The sequence below is a fragment of the Pteropus vampyrus genome, unplaced genomic scaffold, assembly GCF_000151845.1.
Source record: "Pteropus vampyrus isolate Shadow unplaced genomic scaffold, Pvam_2.0 Scaffold46, whole genome shotgun sequence".
Lineage (NCBI taxonomy): Eukaryota > Metazoa > Chordata > Mammalia > Chiroptera > Pteropodidae > Pteropus > Pteropus vampyrus.
In genome coordinates, this window is record NW_011888827.1 from 1,822,334 (window position 1) to 1,845,656 (window position 23,323).

The 23,323-nt window shown below is 36.8% G+C and overlaps 1 protein-coding gene across 10 annotated transcripts; it reads left to right on the forward strand.

The window, feature by feature from the left end:
- The first annotated feature begins 2,285 nt into the window (after positions 1 to 2,285).
- On the forward strand, positions 2,286 to 23,084 carry TIAL1 (TIA1 cytotoxic granule associated RNA binding protein like 1). Of its 10 annotated transcripts, XM_011359229.2 has the most exons (15): positions 2,347 to 2,879; positions 4,963 to 5,030; positions 5,515 to 5,576; positions 9,358 to 9,454; positions 12,935 to 13,065; positions 14,060 to 14,209; positions 14,447 to 14,501; positions 14,659 to 14,746; positions 16,641 to 16,716; positions 17,888 to 17,996; positions 18,313 to 18,408; positions 18,518 to 18,602; positions 18,843 to 18,966; positions 19,300 to 19,439; positions 20,265 to 21,357. In XM_011359229.2, exons 6-15 carry the CDS (start codon positions 14,183 to 14,185, stop codon positions 20,389 to 20,391), a joined length of 927 nt encoding a protein of 308 aa, XP_011357531.1. In that variant the 5' UTR covers positions 2,347 to 2,879; positions 4,963 to 5,030; positions 5,515 to 5,576; positions 9,358 to 9,454; positions 12,935 to 13,065; positions 14,060 to 14,182; the 3' UTR covers positions 20,392 to 21,357. The 10 variants fall into 10 exon arrangements, with proteins under 10 accessions (XP_023385860.1, XP_011357525.1, XP_011357526.1 ...); XM_011359226.2 differs by lacking the exon at positions 12,935 to 13,065 and having other exon boundaries at positions 2,345 to 2,879; positions 20,265 to 23,084; XM_011359228.2 differs by lacking the exon at positions 12,935 to 13,065 and having other exon boundaries at positions 2,346 to 2,879; positions 14,111 to 14,209; positions 20,265 to 23,084.
- The last annotated feature ends 239 nt before the right edge of the window (positions 23,085 to 23,323 follow it).

The window sequence follows — 23,323 nt, forward strand, 5'->3', positions numbered from 1 at the left end:
GCTATCCTCATAGGTGTGTACTGGGCATATTCTTTTTACTACATCAAAAACCATTAAAAAATAAATACATATATACACACACGTTTTAGGAATATATATGGAATGAGACATTGTAAAAAGGAAAACAAAAACTGGTAAAGACAGGATTCAGGATGATGGTTACCCCAGGTGAGGGGATGCGGGAGGATGAATTTGTGTGGGAGGCAAACCACAGAATGAGATATAATTGCTATTGTAACTTCTTTTTTAAGGTGGAGGGTTCATTATTAAAGGTAACTAAAGGTAACTTTTTTAAGGTGGAGGGTTCATTATTAAAGGTAACTAAATTAATAAAGGTGAGTGGTAAGCTGAATAATGGCCCACCAAAGATGTCTATGCCTTAATCTCCAGAACTGGTGAATATATTACATTATAGTAAAAGCGACTTTGCTGATGTAATAATTTAAGGGTCTTGAGATGGGGAGCTTATCCTAGCCCAGAGTAATCACAAAGGGTCCTTCTAAGTTGAAGAGAGAGGCAGGAGGATCAGTCAGAAAGAGATATCAGGCCAAAATCAGAGGTCAGAGAAGAGACAAGCAACCAAAGCTGTTGGTTTTGAAGATGGAGGAAGGGGCCAACTGCTAAGGAATGCAGGCAGCCTGTAGAAGCCGGAAAAGGCAAGTAACCCATTCTTCCCTAGATTTCAGAAGGAAACAGCACTGCCAACACCTTGATTTTTGCTCACTGAAAATGATTTCTAACCTTCAGAACTGTAAGCTAATATATTCCGGTTGTTGTAAGCCACTACGTTTGTTATAGCAGCAATACACCTAATATAATGGGCCAGGCATGGATTGATGATGAATTGGATTATAAGTACAATTCACACCAAGATCCAATTAAAAAAAATAAAACTTTTTAATAGCACCTCACTGCCTGGAAGCCAAATCTTAACATCAATCCTTAACAACGTGGTTCTATAAAGCCCCTATCCTCTAACTTTGCTCTCAATACCCCTACTCCATGCCTTCCCCAACTCCTCCCTCCCCAAAAACTTTAGCCATGAAGCTTGGCCTCTGTGCCCCTTTGCTGCTCCCACTGACAATCAAAGCGGCTCAACTCCCTGTCATGGTCTCTTTGAAGCCTTCCAGGTTGAAATCCCCCTCCCCCGCCCCGCTCCCCCCCCCGCCCCGATATTGACATTGCAACGCTTTTGCTGCTCAGTTGACTCTCCTTACAGGATTAGGATTCAGTGATAGCAGCAGCACAGCCGCTTGCAGAGTAAGCCCTCAGTACATGTTTGCAGAACCAACTCTTAAGACACCGTTTAACTGGGACCCTTAAACTCAGGCGACAGGATGAAAAAAAAATCCGTCTTCACCACCTCCATCCTTCACTAAGCTACAGGAACCGTACGAATTCAATAACGTTCTCCTAAAGATGTCTGGGATGGGGGCAGGCGGAAGAAAGCGTCCTGTATGTAAACTGCTGTCAGGTGAAAAAAATTCGACGGGGCTACAGAGCCAATTTGAACATGGCTCCCACATGTTCAGGAAAGACTTCGTTCCCTGTTTACATGACGGATACTATAAACACAACCTTAAGTCTGTGCACTGCTCTGTTCAAAGATTTTTCTCACTCTACGAATTAAATAAGAAGGTAGGAGGGCATGACCACCGCACCGCACACTGACTTAATAAGTCATTTTAATGGAAGGCTGCTCTTCTTACCCCTTCTCCAATGAGATAATGGCTGGGGAAACCTTTGAAACTTGTAAGGCAATCTACAAGCAGGAGACCTAAAATAGGAATACCTATTTGTGGAAAAACGCGCCGGAAGGACGCGGCCGGCCCCTGGGAAGCCCGAGGAGCACAGGCGAGCGCAGCTCCCAGCTCAGCCCCGGTCCGACGTCCTCCCGTACGTCGCGTGGGGCGGCGGTTGATGACCGCGGGCCTGCCGTTTTGATTAAGAGGAGTGCCTGAAAGGCCTGCGGGCTCGGACACCGCGCGGAGCCACAAGACTGCTTCTGCTGCAGTTGAAGAAACCGCTCTCAGACCGGACGGAGGCGGAGCTGCAGTTCAGAAAGAACCAACTGAAGAGCCTTGAAATGCCTACAGCGGTCCTCGGACAGCCCCCAGCGCGAGGCACTCTGGGATTTGTAGTTTGCTTCTCGGACAGCGTTTTGCCCACTTCGTTTCCCTGCCTTTTAACGTCGCCTTTATTCTCCCTCTCCCCACCCAGCACGCCGACTTCCTGGTCGCCGCACGCCCTCACGTACGACTACACTACCCACAAGTCTCTTCTTCGCGTCCCAGTGTGGCGCGGGCGCCGGCCGGCTCCTTTGGACTACAGTTCCCAGAAGTCCTTTGGAGAAGTGCTTCCCTCTCTCGTTTCTAGGACCACAATTCCCAGAGACTTCAGCTTCACGGCGGTTCTCTTTTCCCTCGGTTTCTTCTTGAGCTGGCTGGGTTTCGGCTGGCCAGCAGTCGCCAAGCGAAGACGTGATCCCTCGTGACCCGGCACAGGGTTTACTCAGCGGCCCGTTTTTTCTCCCCACTCAGTTATCCCCCTTTCAGGCCGTCGCGGCTGGCCTGAGCGTTGACCTGGCGGGCCGCGCCTGCGCTCTGCCCCGTTTCCTGCCTGGCTGGTGGCGGCGGCCATTTTGTTCATCCTCGTCCTCCTCCTGCTCCTCCTGGTTGGAGCGCAGTGTCCGGAGCGGGCTGGGGGGAGAGACCCCGAGTGCAGGGTTCGGTGCCTTTTCCTCTGTCCCCGGCTGGTGCCCGGAGCCCCCCTCCCCTTCCTCCCCACCCCCTCCCCTCCCCAGCCCTGCCCTCCCCCTTGTCCCGGGATCGCTCCGTCGCACCCACCATGATGGAAGACGACGGGCAGCCCCGGACTCTGTGAGTACCCGAGATTGGGGGTGCCAGGCGCCGAAAGGCCCGGGCATCACTGGACGCTGTGGGAGGGAGCAGGAGAGCTGGGCCGAAGCTGGGACTCTTGGCGGCCCCTGGCCGGGGCGGCGCGGACGCGAAGTGCATTCCTCATCTGTCCCCTTTTCCTTGGGAAAGAAGCCCTCCCTTCTCCCAGACAGTCACTTCTTGGGGCCTGGGGCTTGTTTCGACCTTCTCTCGCTCCTTTTGCACACCTTTCCTAGGCCGGGTTTCTGCATAGCAGAGGCTGTCAGGCCCGGGAGAGCTCCTGCTCTCTCTTTGCTCTTGGGGCCCTGGGCTGGGCCGGGAGCTGTCCCCACGGGGGCAGGGCCTGGTGGGGGTGGGACTGAGGGGTGGGACCGCAGCCGCATCCCCTGCGGGCCCCTAGGAATTAGCACTCGTGCCCTCCACGTCCCCAGCTCCAGTCGCTCCCGGCTCTTCTCCCAAAGCTAAGCTCTCTTAGGAAGCCGGACACTCTTCTGCCGCTCGATCCCCTACTCTCTGCCCCACGTGCCCCCGCCCACGCTGTCAGACACACTCGCCAAGCGCCCGCTACTTTCGAAGTGCAGAAGGGATGCCACTTGCCGCCGGAGCATCTTTCTCCTCTTGGATAACGAAGTTTACTTTGAGCGCTACCTACGCCAAACTGACAACCAGTTGTTAAACTGTTTATGCCCTTTTAGTGTTACCTCTTTTTAATCTGTGCGTTGAGACCTTCAGAGTCGGATAAAAATGATGTCTTTATCCGCTATTCGATTTATGTCTTTTGAGCGCTCTTTCTCCTATCTTGCTGTTGCTTTGTATCTGAAGCCCAATCTAATGAATGAATTTCATCTTCCAACCACTTATTCGAGTTTCCTTCCTAAAGAAGAGTGATGATTCAGCATTTACATTTCTTTTACCTGAAATTTTTTTTTTTTAAAGTCAGTAATTTCTAATTAAATGTTTAAGTTGGGCACCTCTGGTTTTCCTAGCCTCTCGAAGCTCAACACGCCTACCTCGAGTACAAGGAGTCTCATCGCTGCTTTGTTTTCTTTTGCCTTTGCCTGGTATTTATACGATCATAGTTCACTTGGCTCAGCTATCTGATGGGGAAATTGCTTTTTGGGGAATAGATGAAGATGGATGGGTACTCAGGAAGCTTGACTAACTTCTCATCTCTTCAGTCCTACCAAGGAAAGTCCGCTCAGTAAAACATAACTGTCCGATATTGATACAGGTTTGGTTTTTAGTTATTTTTTGGGGGGGAGGGGGGCTTGCACTTTTTTTTATTCCTATGTCCTATTCCTATGTCTCGCTATTTGCCATTCTGTTTTGAGAATTTGAGGCTAATTTAAGCGCATCAGATGCTTGAATCAAAAGCCTGCTTAGTGAAACTTTTATATTTGTTTTGTGCTTTCTTCCATTTCAGCCTTCTTTTCCCAGAAAAGAGAAATGAGACAAACTTGAAATTTGTCCTTTAACATCTGTTGAAGCCAAGGCTCAGTATTTAGTTAGCAATGTGTACTTTGATGGAAGCATCTGGGAAAGGTGGATTTAGAGCCTTGCTAGCATGTATTTAACAAAGAAAAAATTACATTGTATCTAAAAATCCAAAATGTCATCATTGCATCATAATAGCTGCTGAATAATTGGTAAATTCTTATGGCTGATTTCTCATTAACTATATTTATCCATTCCTTATGAAGAGAAATTCCTGTTTTTGCTGTGCTAAATAATATGCTATTTCAATACCTTTAATTCATGTAACTATCTTCGCATCTGTCTTATACTTCATCTCCATCATAGCTTACACTTTCTCCAATAGACTAATAAGCTAACTTCTTTGTCACTTATGTCTTACCTCTACCTTCTCCAATATCTTGTTCTTTTCTCTGAAACACTTAAGTTGTCTGTTTACAGTTGTCTAAAAATGTGACAGTTGTACATATGAGTAAAGAAACATCATGGGCTTCAGTGTACCTGTATATCAATCAGTACATGCTTACTATTCTGTCTTTCTTTTTCCTTCTCCCACTCTTCTTCTCATGGGAAGGGGTTTTTTTTTTTTTAGACAAGGACTGGTACATCCTCCTAGCTCTTACCCCTGCAGCATTTAGTTCACTGCCTGGAACATAAGAGGTACTCAAATATTTTACAATGATTATACTTCTTTTTATTAAATTAGTATTAAGTCCATTTTTTAAACAGTCTGGATTGAGTTAAAATTACAGGCACACACGACCGCCATACATGGTGCAGCCTGTTGATTTTACATATTTTTAAAAACCTTCAAATATAAAATTTTGAGATAAAAGCAGATGTTTCACAAATGGGATTTCGGGATCGGATTTTAATAAAAATAATGCATAATAGTTTAAGTATCTGTTTTACATATTTCTCAGTTCTTTAGATATGAATATTTGATGAAAACTTTGAATGTGGCTCTAGAGATTGATGTCTAGTAGGGTTTTATTTTATTTATGGAGATCTTTTTATTTTACATTGTGATCTACGGATTAGTATTTCAAGTGGCTAGTATGTTTTAAAAGAATGTACTCTTAACAAAACTTAAACTGTTTCCTTAAAATGCCTGTGTGTTACTAGTGAGGTTTTTTTCCTGCAGACACACACAAGCTAAGACATATGGTTCTATCATCAGAAAACAATATGGTGTTTATAGCCTAGGTAGGTCTTTAAATATTCATTACCTCTACAGTATTATTAATTTATTTGATGGTATTTAAAATGGTATAGAATTGTTTTGATATTAAACATAAAGTTTATTTGTCATATAGTTGCTTTAAAGGTCTATTTGCTGATGCTCTCCATTCTCATTTGACATTTATTTTGGGGTAATATGTATTGAGTAACTTGTGAATTAAAAAAGCAAACAGGAGATCATGTTGTGTAGAGCTGGTGTTGCAACTTGGACACCTACCTTGTAGGACACGCAATTCAGACTTGTATTGAGGATATCTTTGAGTGCAGTGATTAGATCCATGGTATATCTGATCTATAATATGACATTAAATTATAATGACGTTCTATTATAGCTTATTTTCTTCATCTGTCCAACGTACCAAAATGAGTAGGAATTGTGGATCTGGGATTATACCACGTTATGCATTGCCATCCTTTAAGGCTGTTCCTCCTGATACTCAGTCAAAAGGAGGAAATAAACCAATGATTTAGAGTATAATCTGAACAGCTAAGGGCAGTAGCAGAAGAAAATATTAAAAATTTATAAAATTGACTTGCTATACCATGGATTTGGCTGTAATTAAGCCCTTCGTTCAACTTGATCATATTCTCTGTTTCTTTAAAATGTGTGTGTCTGTATGTCAATATCCCTCATGTGGTTGGTCAGTTCACTTGTACCTCCTGCACCTTTCCTCTACCCTGCCTCCTTCCTAAAATGAAATATTGACAAACCGATTAGTTCATTAGAGACCTATTGAAGGACATTGTTGCAAAATCTCCTCTTATATAGGAACTTGTCAAGAACAAAAGCAAAAATGTTACATTCCTATAATTCGACTATAGTACTTTGTATAAAAGTGCTGGTAATTTCAGCCTGGGTAGGGCTACCCTTTTCAGAGTGAGAGCATATTCAGTGTTGAAAAAGTGTGAATAGGCTTCTGAAAGGCATGATATTCTTAACTTAAAATTCAGCTCAGTTGGACATAGGAAGTAGTTTGGCAATGTGAACTTTTGCCCTACTGTGAAACTGCCAAGTTTCTAGTCCCAAATTGGATTTTAACCCTGATGTTAGGGATAAAGGCATCATTTTCCATTTTGAATGCTATAGTTCCTGCAGTTTCTTTTCTTAGATGACAAAATAGATCTATGGAATGCCTTTTTTTCCCCCTTGAGTTAATCTTTTTGGAATTTTTTAAATGTTTACTCTTTGGATTGACCTCTCAATACAAGAATTTGAGCCATTAGTCTCTGTTGTTTTATATATGTTCTTCAAGTAGAGATTTTGTATTTAAACACTTGAAACTTTAGAATATGTTGACTGCTTCATAACCAGAGCTGAAAGAAAGCTTAGAAACTATAATTTAAAAAGAAAAACGGTTTCATTTCAGTACACTAAAAGGTAATATTCGTACCAGGTCTGGTGTTGACCATTTTATGTATTTTATGTAATCTTAAATATTTTTTAGTATTTATTTTGGGACAAATAATTTTTATGACAATATAAAGGTACTTAAGCTGTACAGTACAGTATTTTAAAAATTGTGACGTGTTTCTCTGTGTAATATGATAAAGGCATATGTAAATGAATTATAGAACTCTGAGTAAAGGAAAATGCAACCTAAGATTTGAGTAAAATTTAGGTAGAATTATTTAGTGAATTATATCTTTTTTATACTGGTAAATTAAGATGTTCCACATGTTTTTGTAGAAGGCCTTTTTTATAATAGTTTTGGGAATTTAGTTTGCTGCTTTACCACTGGACTTTTAGTGGAGATACTTAAAAAATAGGAAACCTTAAAATTAGATTGTAGAAGTATTTCATGACATTCTAAACTTAGATTAACATTTTACTCTTTGGCTACAGTGCTTCAAATGTAAGTTAATATATCTAAATGTTCCCCTAGAAAGTCTTTAAAATTTATAACTGATTGGAAATAGGTTGACTTGGAATAAAAATTCTGTTAAACAGTAACAGCTTTAATTGTGACTATTAGATATGAAAGGTAATTAATGCAGTTTTTCCTGCACAAATCAATGTTTTAAATAGTAATGCAAATTTAAAACTATTTAAAATTTGTTATGTTCAAATGATTGTTCTATTTTAATTTTGTTACTAGTTCGCTTCAGTATGTGAAAATCGGTTTTATTCACTCCTATTCTCTTAAAAATGAGCTAACTAGCGCTCTAGGTTAGATGAGTGTAACATTTAGACCAGCGTTACTTGCTTATTTGCTTTTTAGGTAGATCTACCTTGTACAAAAAAATTATTCCGTGCACGCATACTCACAAACCTGTATGAATTAAGGGGCAGGCAGTTGTCTGGCTGCTCATAATCCTATAACCTTTCACTACTGCTGGATAAAGTATGTCATTGCATGGCCTACCAATGTATCTGTTCTACTTCAATTCTAAGGATAAGATGGCATAGGTAGACCTAAACCAGTTTGTCACTGGTTTAGTCTACTATTTAAGTAACATTGGGCTTGTGTTTCAGTTTTAGAACATGTAAGTTAAAGATATTAGCACTCATTGCAATGAATTTCTTAACCAAACTGGAAAATTGCTATTCATTCTTAATCAGATAATTTTCTTTTACATGCAAACTGACCTTTGTCAGTCTGTTTTTCCATTTCAGAGTGTTCCATCTCAAAGAAGTTATGTATTTAATATGGTAATAGATGCAAGGCTTATTTTGGTCTCAGTACTCAGTTCCCAGATGTTTTATATTAGGAAAATAAAGCATGTTCATTTACTTTCTCTATGTTAATTTTTACAAATATTATTTGCTTTATGAGGTTCAAACAGGCAAATTTTAGCAATTATACACCGAGTACCAGAAACATTTAAAAGGTTAACATTTATTAAGCTAAATTAAAATCCATGATACAAGAGAAACCAAGGTGATCGTCTCTGGGTGGTGGTGTCTTTTTTGTTTTGTTTAATTTATCTGTGTTTTAAAATTCTTATATAAAATACATATATTCAAGTTATAATTTTGAAAAACAATCCCAATTCTTTACATATGCATAGTCAAAAGTATACCTGGATTTGTCTTAAATTTTCTCTGAGTTTCTAAAGAAATCTTTATATTTGCTTGATCTACATAAACATGTATTTTGTTGATTCTGATGAATTTTAGGCTAGGAAATTTTATTATTTTATCCTGCTCTCCTAAAACAAAACAGTGAAGACATAGCATCAATAACAATTTAATTTAGCAACACAAATCAAAACCCTCCAATCCTTGAGTGCTTTCTGTAATTTTAATTCTGTTCTTCCTTAATGTAATTGCTTTGGTTGGGGGTCTAAGATAAACTCAGCCTTATATATAATACCCTCAATGATCAGGAGCGTTAATGAATCAATATTTGTGGTATTGTGTGTGTATGTGTGTGTGATACATTATTTTGAATTGTATTTCACCTCCAGAAATTATAGCTATCTTAAGACTGGTTTAAATTTTTATTATTTTTATTCTAATAAGATGAGAAAATGATATATAGGGTACAGAATAATACGCTTTGGGGGCATGCAAGGTCACATTGATTTATTCTTTGTAAAGTCTTTTGAAATGGTACCTTAGTGGCCCAAGAACATTTGTTGCCTTCCTAAATAGGCATTAATCTTACTTTCATAGGATCAAGCTTAATTGGAAAGTTTTATTGAAGACAGGGGTGAAAATGAACTAAAAGGTGATGAGTTAAATGATAACACGTTAGAGCCAGAGCTGAAAGAAAATTGCTGATGTTTTTTTCTTCTTGTTCAGATACGTAGGTAACCTCTCCAGAGATGTGACGGAAGTCCTCATACTTCAGTTATTCAGTCAGATTGGACCCTGTAAAAGCTGTAAAATGATAACAGAGGTAAGATTTTCCCAGTTCCATGTGCTGACAGCACGATGTTTAACATTTTGAGATACATGAGTTGATTAGTATCATTTTAAGCCCCAGGTTATTCTGGTGGAGGGATTCATGTCTGTTGTGTTGACTTATTTTGATCTGGCTGACAAACTAGGTTTAGAATGGAGTTTTATTTGCGAGGACAGAGTTCCTGTGCTATTATTTTCATTCTTTGTGATGTAGTTAATCTTCAAGTGATTCTGCTTGTAAAAAGTTGGGACAGCTTATCTCAGTGTTGAAAATCTGGATGATACTTCATACAATTCCAGTAAGAATGTTATAGATTTAGGTAGTATAAAGTTTAGGGATTGGTGTATGTAAAAGCACATTTGGGCTGTTAATGTGCATAGTCCAGCAACATACATCCTTTCTGTTTTTAGTAAATACTAATGACTGAGCAGCTTTTCGTAGAAAGGGATTTAAATCATTAGGATAATAATTTTGTTTTCCTTTTTTTCCCCAAAGAAAACTACTCTTTATACTTTCCTGGTTAAGACTCTGTAGCAGTGCCCAGTGACTTGTGTTTCAGTTTCTTCTCTTATTTCTTTTTATTTATTCAACACTTTTTTTTTTTTTTTTGATAATTTACTGTGTACCAGGTATTACGGTAAGTGTTAGGGGTACAGTGGTGAATAAGACTGTTCTTAGCCCCTTAGAATTTTATAGTGTAATGAGGGAGACAGAGGACTTAACAAGCACTAATGATGTAGGATAATAAATGCTACGGAAGCCGTTTCAAGCGTTGTGGGAGCACATGGATCCAAGCATGCTCTTAGGTCTGGAGAGGCTTCTTGGAGGAGTCATTGTCGAGGCTGAAACTGAAAAGTAATGGAAACTGGCTAGAAAGAAATTTGAAGACACAGGGATTCTAGATAGAGACAGGGGTCTTGATCCAGTCTGGTAGATAGAGCAAGGGTGCTTGCAAGAGGAGAGGGAAAGTTAGAAATCATAGCATGCTTGGAGTTTCTAATGGGATTAGGCATAGAGATGCCAGACGATGAGGCAGGAGCGTTTGGTAGAGGCCAGAAGCTATGCCAAGGGGTTCATGGTAGGTCCTGAGACAGGGGGAACTGTTAAAAACTTGTAAAGCAAATTGGCCTTTTGATCTTTCCTAACTAATGATAATCATCAGTCTCTTCTGGTATTTTATATTTTTCTTGTTCCTGTTTCTGATTATTCATTCATTCCTTCATTAATCAAAATTTACTTTGTGCTAGGTACTGGAGCTATGAGGAGAATAAAACAGTTCTGTGGTGATGATTGAAGGGTCGATGCTGTATGGGCTAGGCGGTGAGGGAAGATATTACCTCTTTGAGCTGAGACAGGAATAACAAGATGGTGATAGTGCCATCTATGTTAAGAGCTGGAGGCAGAGGGCATGGCAGATACAAAGGCCTTGAGTTGGTAACGAGTTTGGTGCGTTCGTGGAACCAAAGACTAGCATAGTTGGAGCTCGGTGAGTAGAGGGAAGTGGTGGGAAATTAGTCTAAGGAGGTAGGCCAGGGCAGGCAGGGTTGGAATCTCAGGGCAGCGCAGGCAATGACAGAGAGTTTGGATTTTAATCTGGTCATAGCGAGTTTTTAAGTAGGGTAATATACCCCGGTTTGCAGTTTTCAAATTACTCTATTTGGAGAATTACTTTTGGGTGGAGAATGGATTGTAGAGGACAAGAATGGAAGGAGGGAAAACAGCTGGGCTTATTTCACTAGTCTAGGTAAGAGATGATGTAGACGTGTTCTCTAGAGTCGTAGCCTGCTATTCGAGATGGAGGTAAATTTGGGTTATATTATGGAGGTAAGAGTCAATAGGACTGGATTGGCTGCAGGACATAAGGGGAAAGAAGACATAAAAAATGACCCTTAGATTCTTGTTTGTGCAATTATGTGGATGGTCATGCTCTTTATTTGCTAAAATGGGCATGACCGAGGGAGGCATAGGATAGATGGGAGAGTGGTGGGAATCAAGAGCTGTGTTTTGGCAGTGCTCGTTCAAGATGTGCAGCGGACAGCTGAGTGGACATCATATGCAGGCAGTTGGATAAATTAGTTGGGACCTCTGAAGAGGCCAGTGCTGATGATGGCGGCTTGCAGTGGTATTTGAAGCAGTGAGACTAGATGAGATCTAGTTCCTAGAGCTAGAGAGTGCTGACAGGGAAGAGTAGCATCTCAGCACTACAGTGGCGCGAGTTTGAGTTAAGGAGGAAGGACGATCTTTTCCAGCGAGGAAACAGGGAGACCGAGAGTGTGGTGGAATCTAGAGGAGAATATTAGGAGGAGGAGAGTTGTCAGCAGTTTTGAATTCGGTTTGAAAGTCAAGATGAGGACAGAAAAGGGATCACAGAGACGGCGAAGGGGTCACTGGCGAGTTCGACATGAAGTTTCAGTGGCCTGAAAGGTTCCAGTGGTTGGGTTGGAAGCTGACGGGAGTGGGTTTAGGAGGGAATGAGATATGAGAAAGTGGAAAGAGTCACCAGAAAATTTCCACGAAGCATTTCATGAAGGATTAAAGTGTTCTTTAAAAACCTGTGCACGTACTGCCGTACGAGGGGTGGAGGAATTCGAAACGAATTTTTGTAATTTATCCATAGCCTACAATTCTCACACTTGAACTTGTAAACAGTTGTAAGACCTCTTATTTCTCTGTCTTGACCTTTATGTCATCCAACAAAAATTGGTGAACACAGTAATTAAGGTAAGGACACAGGTGATTTTTAGTGTCACTTGGTGGTGGTGTAAGTGGGACACTTCCAAAGGGCGTGAACTCTAGTACGGACTGTCTAGCATTTATTTTCCTCTCCTGCGTTTCATTTCAGTATGTGGAAAATCCTTTCTTCCCATTAGTTTTATGATTCTTTACTTTAGGTATTGTTTATTTTAGGTTCTAGCTTTCCCTGTATACTATAAGAAATGTACGTTATTGATTCTATGGCAAATGTTAAAAAAATTTTAACACCTGACAGCTGGGATGTGATAGAAATCAGTGGTATCTTAAATGAGATGAAACGTGGTGTGATGTGCATGTGTAAATGTGTGCGCGTGCGCACGCTGAGTGGGATCTGCCTGCTACCACTCACAAACTCGAAGTCAGGATGCATGGGTTGACTGGCTTACTGAAGCCTGTTGTTACGGATCTACCACGGGACTGGCTACAGTTACCAGTGTTCTCTTTAAATATCATCAGGGCAGAAGAGGTAGGACTAAAAGGAAAAATCGATTTACACAGTTTTAGCTTATTGTTTACCCTTAAAGGCCTTTCTTCAATGAATGTTACTAGTAAACGTTACCTTTTTCTCAAGAGGAATTTAAGTACATATTTTTATTTGGAGTTGTTTTCTTTCTCTACCTCTGAACAACAGCGTTCATGTGACTGCAGACAGTAGGATTTTGTATGGGAGCCCATAGTTTTCTTGTCAGTATTAATGATCATACTTTTGTTCCCCTCAAGGAAATGCCTCTGGTTCCTTCGCCACTATTGTTTTAGACGTCTTATTTTGGATTTTTCTTCTAAAACTTTCCTGGAATGAAAACCAGTGGTTGTTGAAAAGATCTTTATTTTATCTGGTATTTTTATCCCTTGTAAGTGCAACTAGAATTCCACATTTTAAATATTATTTTTTAGGGCATTTTACACTGAACAGTGATGAATGTTTTTAACCTTATGTTTAAAAAAGTATATATTTGTACAGTTGTGTAGCTCTACAGTATTGATTGCAATTTTATGAAATTTATTTCCATTTTGGTTATTAGATAGAGTTGCTATAATTTAGGTAGTATTACTTTCTCATTGTCTTTATAAATACCTCTTTGTCAGCTACTGTTAAGCATAATGTTGTAGAATATATTTAATAAAGATTTCTTATCAGTATTTTTATAATATAAAACTATAGCTTTGGCCTGGAATATTTTATTCAGATACATTTTCAGAAGGTTTTTTTTCTTTATCATTAGAGTATTTTTCTGGTCTTTAAAAAACAAATTCAAAGTATATAGAATCTTCAGTACATTAGAATATTTTGAAAGACAGGGGATTCATTTCGATAGCTGGTTATAAATCTGAACTTTTTCTGTTTTCATTCTCAATCTTCCCTTATCTAGAAAAGAAATACATAATCTCATTGCATGTAGTACTAATACTCCTTTCGATCAGGAGTAAAGCTTGTTGAGTTGGTTCAGTTTTGTATTTTTTATAGTCACGAGATACAGTTAAAGAATGGTGATGATGCAGAAATAGAATTCTTTCTTTTGAAAATAATGTTGGGAGAGAAGAGCAGTGGTAAGGAAGGGGTCCTTATCTGTCAAATCTGAACCTGAGATTTTGTTTGGTCTTATATAAACTTCTATTTTATATTTATCATACTTCATACCGGAATTCTGTATTTTGATTTAATGCTGATAGTCATGCTTCTATACCACTTTGATAGTTCTGTTGGAGTACAACAGTGTTGTGAGGTACAAAGTCAGGCGTAGCTATAAGTCTTATTTTTAAAGTGTTAGGCTTTCATAAGCTTATGCAATCTCACCTGTACTTTCCTAGCTATCAGTAATGTTTTTTCCTGGATTTTCTTCTCAGCAACCCGATAGCAGAAGGGTCAACTCTTCTGTTGGATTTTCTGTTTTGCAGCATACAAGCAATGACCCATATTGCTTTGTGGAATTTTATGAACACAGAGATGCAGCTGCTGCATTAGCTGCTATGAATGGGAGAAAAATTTTGGGAAAGGTAAGATAATACAATAATGCCACCTCACGAGTATATGTGTTTGCATGTCAAATTAGTTTGTATTCTTTCTTAGCAAGTTTTTAAACAAATATTAAGCTCTGCTGAGTGATGGTTTTGCTTTATTCAGCCTAGTGCTTTTACAGAAATTATCCTGCTTGATAAATGATTTAATAAGTGGCAAGTGTGATTCACAATGACATATCTAATAATTGTATTAAATATAATCTTTATTTTTAGGAGGTCAAAGTAAACTGGGCAACAACACCAAGTAGCCAGAAAAAAGATACTTCCAGTAAGTACTCCTGCTGCATTTTACTGTGGAAGAGTTCTGAAATTATCTTGGCAGCATTACCAGCCTAAGTAGGGTTTTTTCCTTCCCTTAGTGTTGCCGATAAAAGGTTGAGTAGCTTATTTCTTAAGTATTTGATTACCAAATGCTTTGATTTCAGATCACTTCCATGTGTTTGTTGGGGATTTGAGTCCAGAAATTACAACAGAAGATATCAAATCAGCATTTGCCCCTTTTGGTAAAATATCGTAAGTATCATAATCAATACTATACTCAGTAGTGATAGGCAAAATTGTATATAATTAACTTGTATAGGAATTAAGATTTTCTTTCCCTAGTTAATGTGATTTTTTTTGTTTGTTTGTTTTGTTTTTTGATTAGTAGTTGTTGAAATGTTAATGTCATTTTAATGTTTTAGGGTCTTGTTTTCATCTAATCCTGTGTATAATATGTTAAAAAAATCTTAAGTGATTCTGTTTGTTATCTTTGAAGCAGATGTTTGGGTGGTAAAAACCTATTATAAAGTCCAACTTTTTGTCAAATGTTTTCAAAATTCGATGTTTAAAGATAATGGGTTAACCAAAAATAAATGTGATTTATACTATGTATTAAACTTTTAAAGGAGTTTATAAATGGGGGAGAGTAGGTAAATCCTTGGATATATTGTGGTTAAATTGAAAATGCGCATGTTTAATTATAATGATAAATGTGTTTTGATATTGTACCTGAGTAGTAGTACTATTGTAGTATTAAAATGTTTCAATGTCTGAGCCATAAATGTGGGATTACAGTAGATTTTTTTGTTAATGCTATTTTATTCTTCTAGTTAGGGCCCAAATGTGGTTTGATTTTTAACAAGTTTTATGCTCAAATTTCACTGTATGTTACTTAATCAGATATATTGGAAAATTAAAAGTGGTTACAAGTTATATAAAATGTTTATCATAATATTATCTTTTTGATTGAGATCCATTTATTTTATATATTTATTTTCTATAGATTTAAATTAAACATTTTAGTATTTACAGGAATATGTTTCAACTAAGAACAACAATATTTTTCTCTGTACCATCTTGTTGTTCTATAGATTTAATTTATTTGAAAGAAGCGTTTAATTCTTAATTTTCTATTTTGATATTTGCTTTGCTTTTTAATCTCTAGATGTGGTAAGTAGTACTGTTTTAAAAATCAGTATAAAAAATAATACAGGTTGCTGTTTTTCAATCTTTATTTATACCTGAGACCTGCAGTTTTTCTAAAGTCCAAGTCACAATTAAAAGTAATAGCATTCTGGTTATTTTGCAGAATTGCTCATAAGAATGGACAGGATCTTGAAGGCTAACTGCAAGGAACTGTGCACACTGGAACTCAGTTGTAGATTTTTTTCTCATTTCTATTTATTCTTATTATACATTATTTATATATACATATTTTAGTATTTACATTTTAACATTCTATATTCAGTGGAGTTCTATATTTCCAATCATTTTAACTTACTCACTAAAATTTCTGTGTAAATTTGTTGTTTTCGTACTGGTGTGCTTAGCATTGTTGTTAGTTTTTTATTCTCCTTTCTTAAATTTCTGAAAATGTCAATTTTTCAAAATTTACAGCTGCCCAAACTCCAAAATGATGGTAGAGAATTGACCAAGAAAAATAAAGAAATCTGTTAACAGGCCATGTATGCCTTTTTAATTCCTATTTTTTCCTCTTTTTCAATTTTTTAATATTTCATATATTTTGTATCACTAGGCAGAAGACATTTAACTATTTAGAGATTGCATGGTAAAGTAGTTAGCATTGTTACAGTAATTTATAGAATCAGTAAACCTTAGCGGACACTAGCCAGTAGAATATTAGAAAAGGAAACTATTGTTCCTATTAATCTTCAGATTTGAGCATTTAGTTTAGACAGCACAGGCTATTTGATTAGGTTGCATGTTTATTACATGTTTTTGTCCTACTGCTTTTTTCTAACAGGTAAAGAAGCGTTAGGGAGAGTTCAGGAATGGCTGTAGTTAATTAGGGCTAACTGAAATTTTATTTAAAAAAATGCTCACAATACAGTGTGTGTGGTTCCTTTTAGTTTTTATTTTGAGGATGACTCTTACTTCCCTCATTTAGCTGTGCTTCTTTTCACAGGGATGCCCGAGTAGTTAAAGACATGGCAACTGGAAAATCCAAAGGCTATGGTTTTGTATCTTTTTATAACAAACTGGTACGTTCTTTCTACTCAATTTAAATTTAATACAAAATTTAGTCATTATCTAATTCAAGACTTGATGATTCTTAGATTTAACTACAAACATAGCTTTTATGTAATTTTGTGTGTTTTAATAAGAGCATAATTCTTTTTTTTTTTTTCCATAAACTTGGAAATAAATACCTGGAAAAAGGTAGGCTGAGTATAAGGAATAGTATTAAAGTTGCATTTGTGCATTGGTGAAGGTAAGATGTGTCGGAAGTAAACCTCAAGACTAGGACAAATGAGCTTATCTCAGTACTTGGAGGAAAGTTAAATTATATTTAGTCTTAACCATGAAACTCTCAGTTTTAACTTTTTAATTATTCATACTTTTGTAGCCAGGATATTAATGATTACAGCAAATTATGTAAATGAAAATTTAAGCAGTTCATCTTGATTTTTGTACATATTCTTTAAGAAAGAGGTACCAAAATATCTAAGCATTTGCATTAACTAATTTCAAATAAAAAAAAGGGCTTTGACATTAGCATTTTAGAACAGTTGGAGCAATTTAAATTACCTGCATTTTATTGAAGCGGTAAGATAAAGGGCAGGAATTATATTCCTTCTTTGCTTGGATTCATTTTCGATTCACATTACTTCTGAGAATCTAAACTTTTTTTATTGGTGGCAGCCATTTTACAGCATTCTCCAACAAGGCAGATGTCTTCTGTCTTAAAATGAGTTTTTAATCTTGTATCATAGTTATAATTCATTGTTAGTAGAATGTCAATTCTTGGGGGTAGGTTGGAATTTTTATATTCTACAATAAAAGATTACAAATCATCCAGAAAATTAAGATACTTGGAAACAACTTTGTCTTGGAGGATTTCTACTTTCCTTTTTATTTTGGTAATCAGTGGGATTGTGATATTTTCCTTGCATATTTGAATTATGATAAATTTCCCTTGATGCTTAAATGTTCTGGAGTTTTGAAATCTATAAGTAATAATAGCTTTTATGAATCACTCAAATCAAATCACTTTTTTGTGAGTTTTGTTTGCTTAGGATACTTAGTGAATTCATTTACTGATAAGATTTATTGGATCCAGCAGTACCAATATTTTATTTCATCTTATATATCACTATTTTCTGAGTTCATAATGTTTGCAATTGCTCTTTCTTTCTCTTTTTTCCTCCATAGGATGCAGAAAATGCCATTGTGCACATGGGAGGTCAGTGGTTAGGTGGTCGTCAAATCAGAACCAATTGGGCCACACGTAAACCCCCTGCACCTAAAAGTACACAAGAAAGTAAGATATTACTATATACATTAAAATTTTGGCTACTTCACAAAACCACATATGAGTACAGTCTTAATTTCTTAAAATTTTATTACCATTGCAAGACTCGTTTCATCTTGAATTTAACTGTCTGAAAATAATTGGGCTTTGATACAAGTATTTGGAGCTGTGAACCAGCTGGTTTTTATAGATCAAATCATAGTGTCAAGAAGGAAAATTCCATTTTGCCCCCCAAATGCGGCATATCTTAATATGTAGTAATCAGTTTTACAATACTGTACAATTGTAACAAAAAGCAACATTTTTGTTTTCTTTCTACATACAGATAACACTAAGCAGTTGAGATTTGAAGATGTAGTAAACCAGTCAAGTCCAAAAAATTGTACTGTGTACTGTGGAGGAATTGCTTCCGGGTTAACAGGTTCAGTGTTCGTTTTTCTGACCCTTTTCTCTGTGGCGCTTCATCACCGTTAGTGCCAATTTCATGATAAACATGAGCCTTAAATATTTTATTTGTATGTTTTTTTCAGATCAGCTTATGAGACAGACATTCTCACCATTTGGACAAATCATGGAAATAAGAGTGTTTCCAGAGAAGGGCTACTCATTTGTCAGGTAAAGTTCTGCCTGTAATATTATTACTCTTACGTTTGGCCCATTTCTTTCAGTTGTATTATTTGATCCCCTCAGGTATCAAGTTTATTTTGGTACTAATTTGCAATGTAGAACTTTCAACTACGTCATCATGTACTTTAGGGTACCAACGCCAAATCAGCAGTTAAAAACTAATGAGCATCTGTGTTATTTACTGTGTCTTTTTTTAAAAAAAAGGAAACACTCCTCTTCCTCTCTTAGATTTTCAACCCATGAGAGTGCTGCGCATGCCATCGTCTCGGTGAACGGCACTGCGATTGAGGGACATGTTGTTAAGTGCTATTGGGGTAAAGAATCTCCTGATATGACTAAAAATTTCCAGCAGGTAACTCACTTTTTCATAGCGCTCCTTAAGGTTCCCATCCCACATGTCTGCACCAAAGCTTTAGACACTGAGGCAAACGAAAAGCCAAGCACATAGCCGCTTTCAGTTGATGTTATTGATGCTATTTCTAAAGTGATTATTTTGCGGTATTAACTGAATCTTAATACTTTCTTTTCACAGGTGTCACCACCCCAATAAACTTAGACAATGATAAATAACAGAGTCCTATTCACATAAGGGTGCTTACTTAGTTTTTCTCTTCCTTGTCTCCCACTTTCTTCAAATACTGTGGTTCTTTCTTGTTCCCTAAAACCGTAACTTGCTTTTTCCTAGGTCGACTATAGTCAGTGGGGTCAGTGGAGCCAAGTTTATGGAAACCCACAACAGTATGGACAGTATATGGCAAATGGGTGGCAAGTCCCGCCTTATGGAGTGTACGGGCAACCGTGGAATCAACAAGGATTTGGAGTAGAGTAAGTGGGTTTTTCTAGTACAGAAACAGATGGTTCTGAAAAGAGAGAAAAGAGTGTATTTTCTTAGGGAGAACTCGAATTGTATATATCGAACTATGTGGAATTAGAAGCATTTAGAAACCTTATGAGGAATGATTTATAATGCTAAAAATTTGCTTTTTATAACCTAGGTAAAAAGGGAGGTTGGGGTAACTTGGTGTGTCCTGCTACCTCTAAAAGCAGTTGGCAGAATTTGATTTATATTTGTAATATACTGTTTCATCTACTTATTTATTTTTGCATGGAAAAGGTCTTTATCTAGGTATGTTCAGAAATTTCATGATTTATACCTGTTGACTTGTGTGAGAAGTCTCAGATTTATCTGATACGAAGTCGCTTGCTTTTTTTCCTTTTTGATATTGAGTGGGTTGGTCTCTTGCACTTTTCTACCTCCGCCAGCCCTTTATTTTCACCCCTTCCTTTTCTTTCCAATGTGTACTACTGTTTTTGAAACTTCTTGTAAATTCATATGCTTTGTGCAGTATGCGGTAGGTAGATAATATATTGAATCATTTGTTATTTTTTAAAAATTAGTTTTGAAATACCATTCAGAGAAGTTATCGTGTTAAGTTGTGGTTATCTTCACAAAAATTTAAAACTAATATTGGAATATTATTCTATATATAATATTCCAATTGCTATAAGTTGTATAGTACAAGTTTCCTTGCCCTTTGTTGTAGGTTTGTTGATTTCTTGTTTATTCTGTAGTTAGGCTCAGCTTGATTTTTGTATAAATATATAATTTTTCTCTTGTGTTTGCTGAAGATTCTATTTTTTTCTTCCAAGTCAATCACCTTCTGCTGCTTGGATGGGTGGATTTGGTGCTCAGCCTCCCCAAGGACAAGCTCCTCCCCCCGTAATACCTCCTCCTAACCAAGCTGGATATGGTATGGCAAGTTACCAAACACAGTGAGCTGGGACTCTAAACAAAATTGTAATTCATGATAGCTTCAGTATCCTGTGACATTCTGAAGACATGGAAGTAGACATCGGAAAATGAAAATATTTATTTTAAAAATTGAAATGTTTGGAACCTTTAGCACAGCTTTGCTTTGGTGAAGGACACATGTCTTCTAGTTCTGCCTTTTTAAGTTTTTGTTCATGATGGATATGAACATGATTTTTCTTTGTGTACAAAAACTAAAATAAAGTCAATAAAGACAATTCTTGACTACAAATTTTGATATAATAGGAGAACTGGGTAATCCATTTTGATTCTTAGATACTATTCCATTTTTATCTGGCTCCTCAGTATTTTAACTCACTGTGTTTTTAGAAGAGCAAAAAAAGGGAGGATCATGAATAACTGGGAATCACATATAAGTTCATCCTGAACCTTGCTACTCCCTTCCCCTACCCTGAGGTGGACCACATTCGAAGTCAGCAGAAAAAAAGTGTGATATTGAGAAGAAATGCATGGTTTCGGAGTCGCTTTGGAGGAAATATTTATTCTATGCCTAAAGAAACTGAAGCCAGACTGATAAAGAAATTTTGCAACCTAAATAAGAAACAGCGTTGTGTGAGTTACTTGAGCAAATCTTGGTGGTCCACATTAAGACCTATTTTTAAAACTTTAAAAAGTGTTATTAAAACTATAGTAAATTACATTTCATTTGGGGGTGGGGGATTCCAAGTATGGTGTTTGTATTAAAGTCAGACAGTCATACTTGTGCTTTTACATGAAGTTTAAACAACATACATTGTAAATATTGAGTAACGACAGTGTTTAAAAAGCATGCTTCAACATAGAAGTAGCAGCAATGTAATTATTTGAATTAACACTTAACGCACTCCATTGCATTGAATGCAGTGGATTGGTAAGAATGTTTAAGACATTTCCAGGTTGGCTACTATGTAAAATTAAAATTATACAAATTACTATACAGAAAAGGCCTTAATTTTAATTTCATATAAATCTTTGATGCATTAGTACATTTTAAAATGTCATTGGAAATTAGATTTTTTTTTCTTTTTTTTATTTACATTACTTGGTATGTAAATACCTTGATTAAAACCTTGTAAACCTATTTCAAGATTCCTATAAGTTGTATAGTACAAGTGTTTTTTAAAAATCTTGGTGTTTTTTAAAATTAGATATATTTTGCCCAAGAATTTTTTTTAACAAGATTGCTAAAGCATCTTATTTAGACAGTTCAATCTACCAATTTATAATTGGATATTCAGCTTAAATAGTACACAGAGTTGTGACTTTTATTTTTAATTTGTTCTCCTTGTGTGGGTAGTGTGCATGGGATGACGAGCCTGAACAGAGGCTGAGTTGTGTGAGTGCAGAATTTGTAAATGAACTGGTTGGGTAGATGTATAAGATTGAAGTTTGCTTCTGAGGTATTTTTCAGGCTATGTGGATAAAAATCTTCCTCAAATTTTTATCATAACAGGAATGTAAAAGAGAGAAAATCCTATGTATTTGAATTCTGACAGCTAGAGGGTGCAAATGTTTAGGCAGTGCATTTGAAATGTTTTGAGGCCTGGGCACCAAAGTGAGAAAACCCTTTACAATTAAGTAGGAAATTGCAGCTAACACCCACAGATCACTATTTTTTAAACTTTTGAAGTCTTACAATTAGCTTTGAAATAATGATGGTTTTATAAATTGGTCACCACAATAATTTTGGTATTATTTTCTTTCTTTCCCATTTAGAAATAAAACCAAATGTTATTAAACCTGAAGATTCACAGGGTCTGAAGTTCTTCATCCATGGGCCAAATTTTTATGGCACTTTAGTTTTAACCACAGTACTCTTCTGTGATAAAATTTACCCTTATTTCTTTTGTTCACAGATAGTGTCTTTGGGGATATTATGGAAAAGTTGCTTTATATTTTATAAGGAGAACACTCAAATTATATCAATTATGCCTCCTAGTTAAAATTTTCTTGAATATATGTGAAACTTGAACGATTAAAGACTTTTTTAATATATTGAAAAAAGCCTATTAAATTCTCAGTTTGCCTTTTTTGGTCTGCCAGTAAATTAAACAGCTAATTGTGATAACAGCCAAATACAGCTACAACGTTTCCTAGTTGTATCTTCTAGGATTTAATAAAAGTATCAGGACAGGTTATATTGCCATAGTAAACACATGACTGAAGTGTCCTTCGTCTTAATCTAAAAGAGAACAGGATCTCATGATCAGCTCAGTGAATGGATATTATTTCATATTAAACGGCTTTTTAAACATAAAACTACTTATCCAAATGAAATGTACCATTTTAGAATACAACTGTCAAGTTAACACAGACTTGAGACGATTTTATAACAAAGTGAAGTCAGTGCTGCCTTGATCCAATCTAAGCCTAAGAACCGTTGCCTTTTCCATGTTCATTAAAACAACAGCAGAGATTCTTTGGCATGCAACAGATGTTTCTTATTTTATAATTATTTTGAGATTTACTTTGGTGATGTGTTTTTGACTGCCATCTTCTTTGCTCTAATAATCTCTCTACTAATATTTCCATCCATGGCATTCCCACTTGATTTTTATGTCTGCTGGCAGTTAGAGGCTAAAATGACTGGCCAACATAAGCCAAAGCTGTAAACCACAGTTGAAGTTAAGTCTTTCAATAAAGACTAGACTATATGATAAGTGGCTTTTATTTATTGTCGTTTATTACATAATTATTCTTTCCAGGCTGCCATGAAATAAGCAGCTTTGTTTTAAGTTACAGTAAAGTATGTGGAGTATACACTCGGGACCTATTTCTGCATTCTGTGTAAACGTTAGCTTTGTTGAATTAAAATTTGACTTCTGGATATGAAGGAGTAGAAGTTTGCATCCTTCTAAATGTATGCTCTGTTAAATATCAATATGGTAAAATCTCATTA

Excerpts from the sequence above, each read along its gene's own strand:
- TIAL1 (XM_011359223.2), top strand. The coding sequence starts at position 2,848 with ATGATGGAAGACGACGGGCAGCCCCGGACTCT. Across the intron at positions 14,502-14,658 it reads CCAGAAAAAAGATACTTCCA|ATCACTTCCATGTGTTTGTT; the intron begins GTAAGTACTCCT and ends CTTTGATTTCAG. Across the intron at positions 18,967-19,299 it reads TGACTAAAAATTTCCAGCAG|GTCGACTATAGTCAGTGGGG; the intron begins GTAACTCACTTT and ends GCTTTTTCCTAG.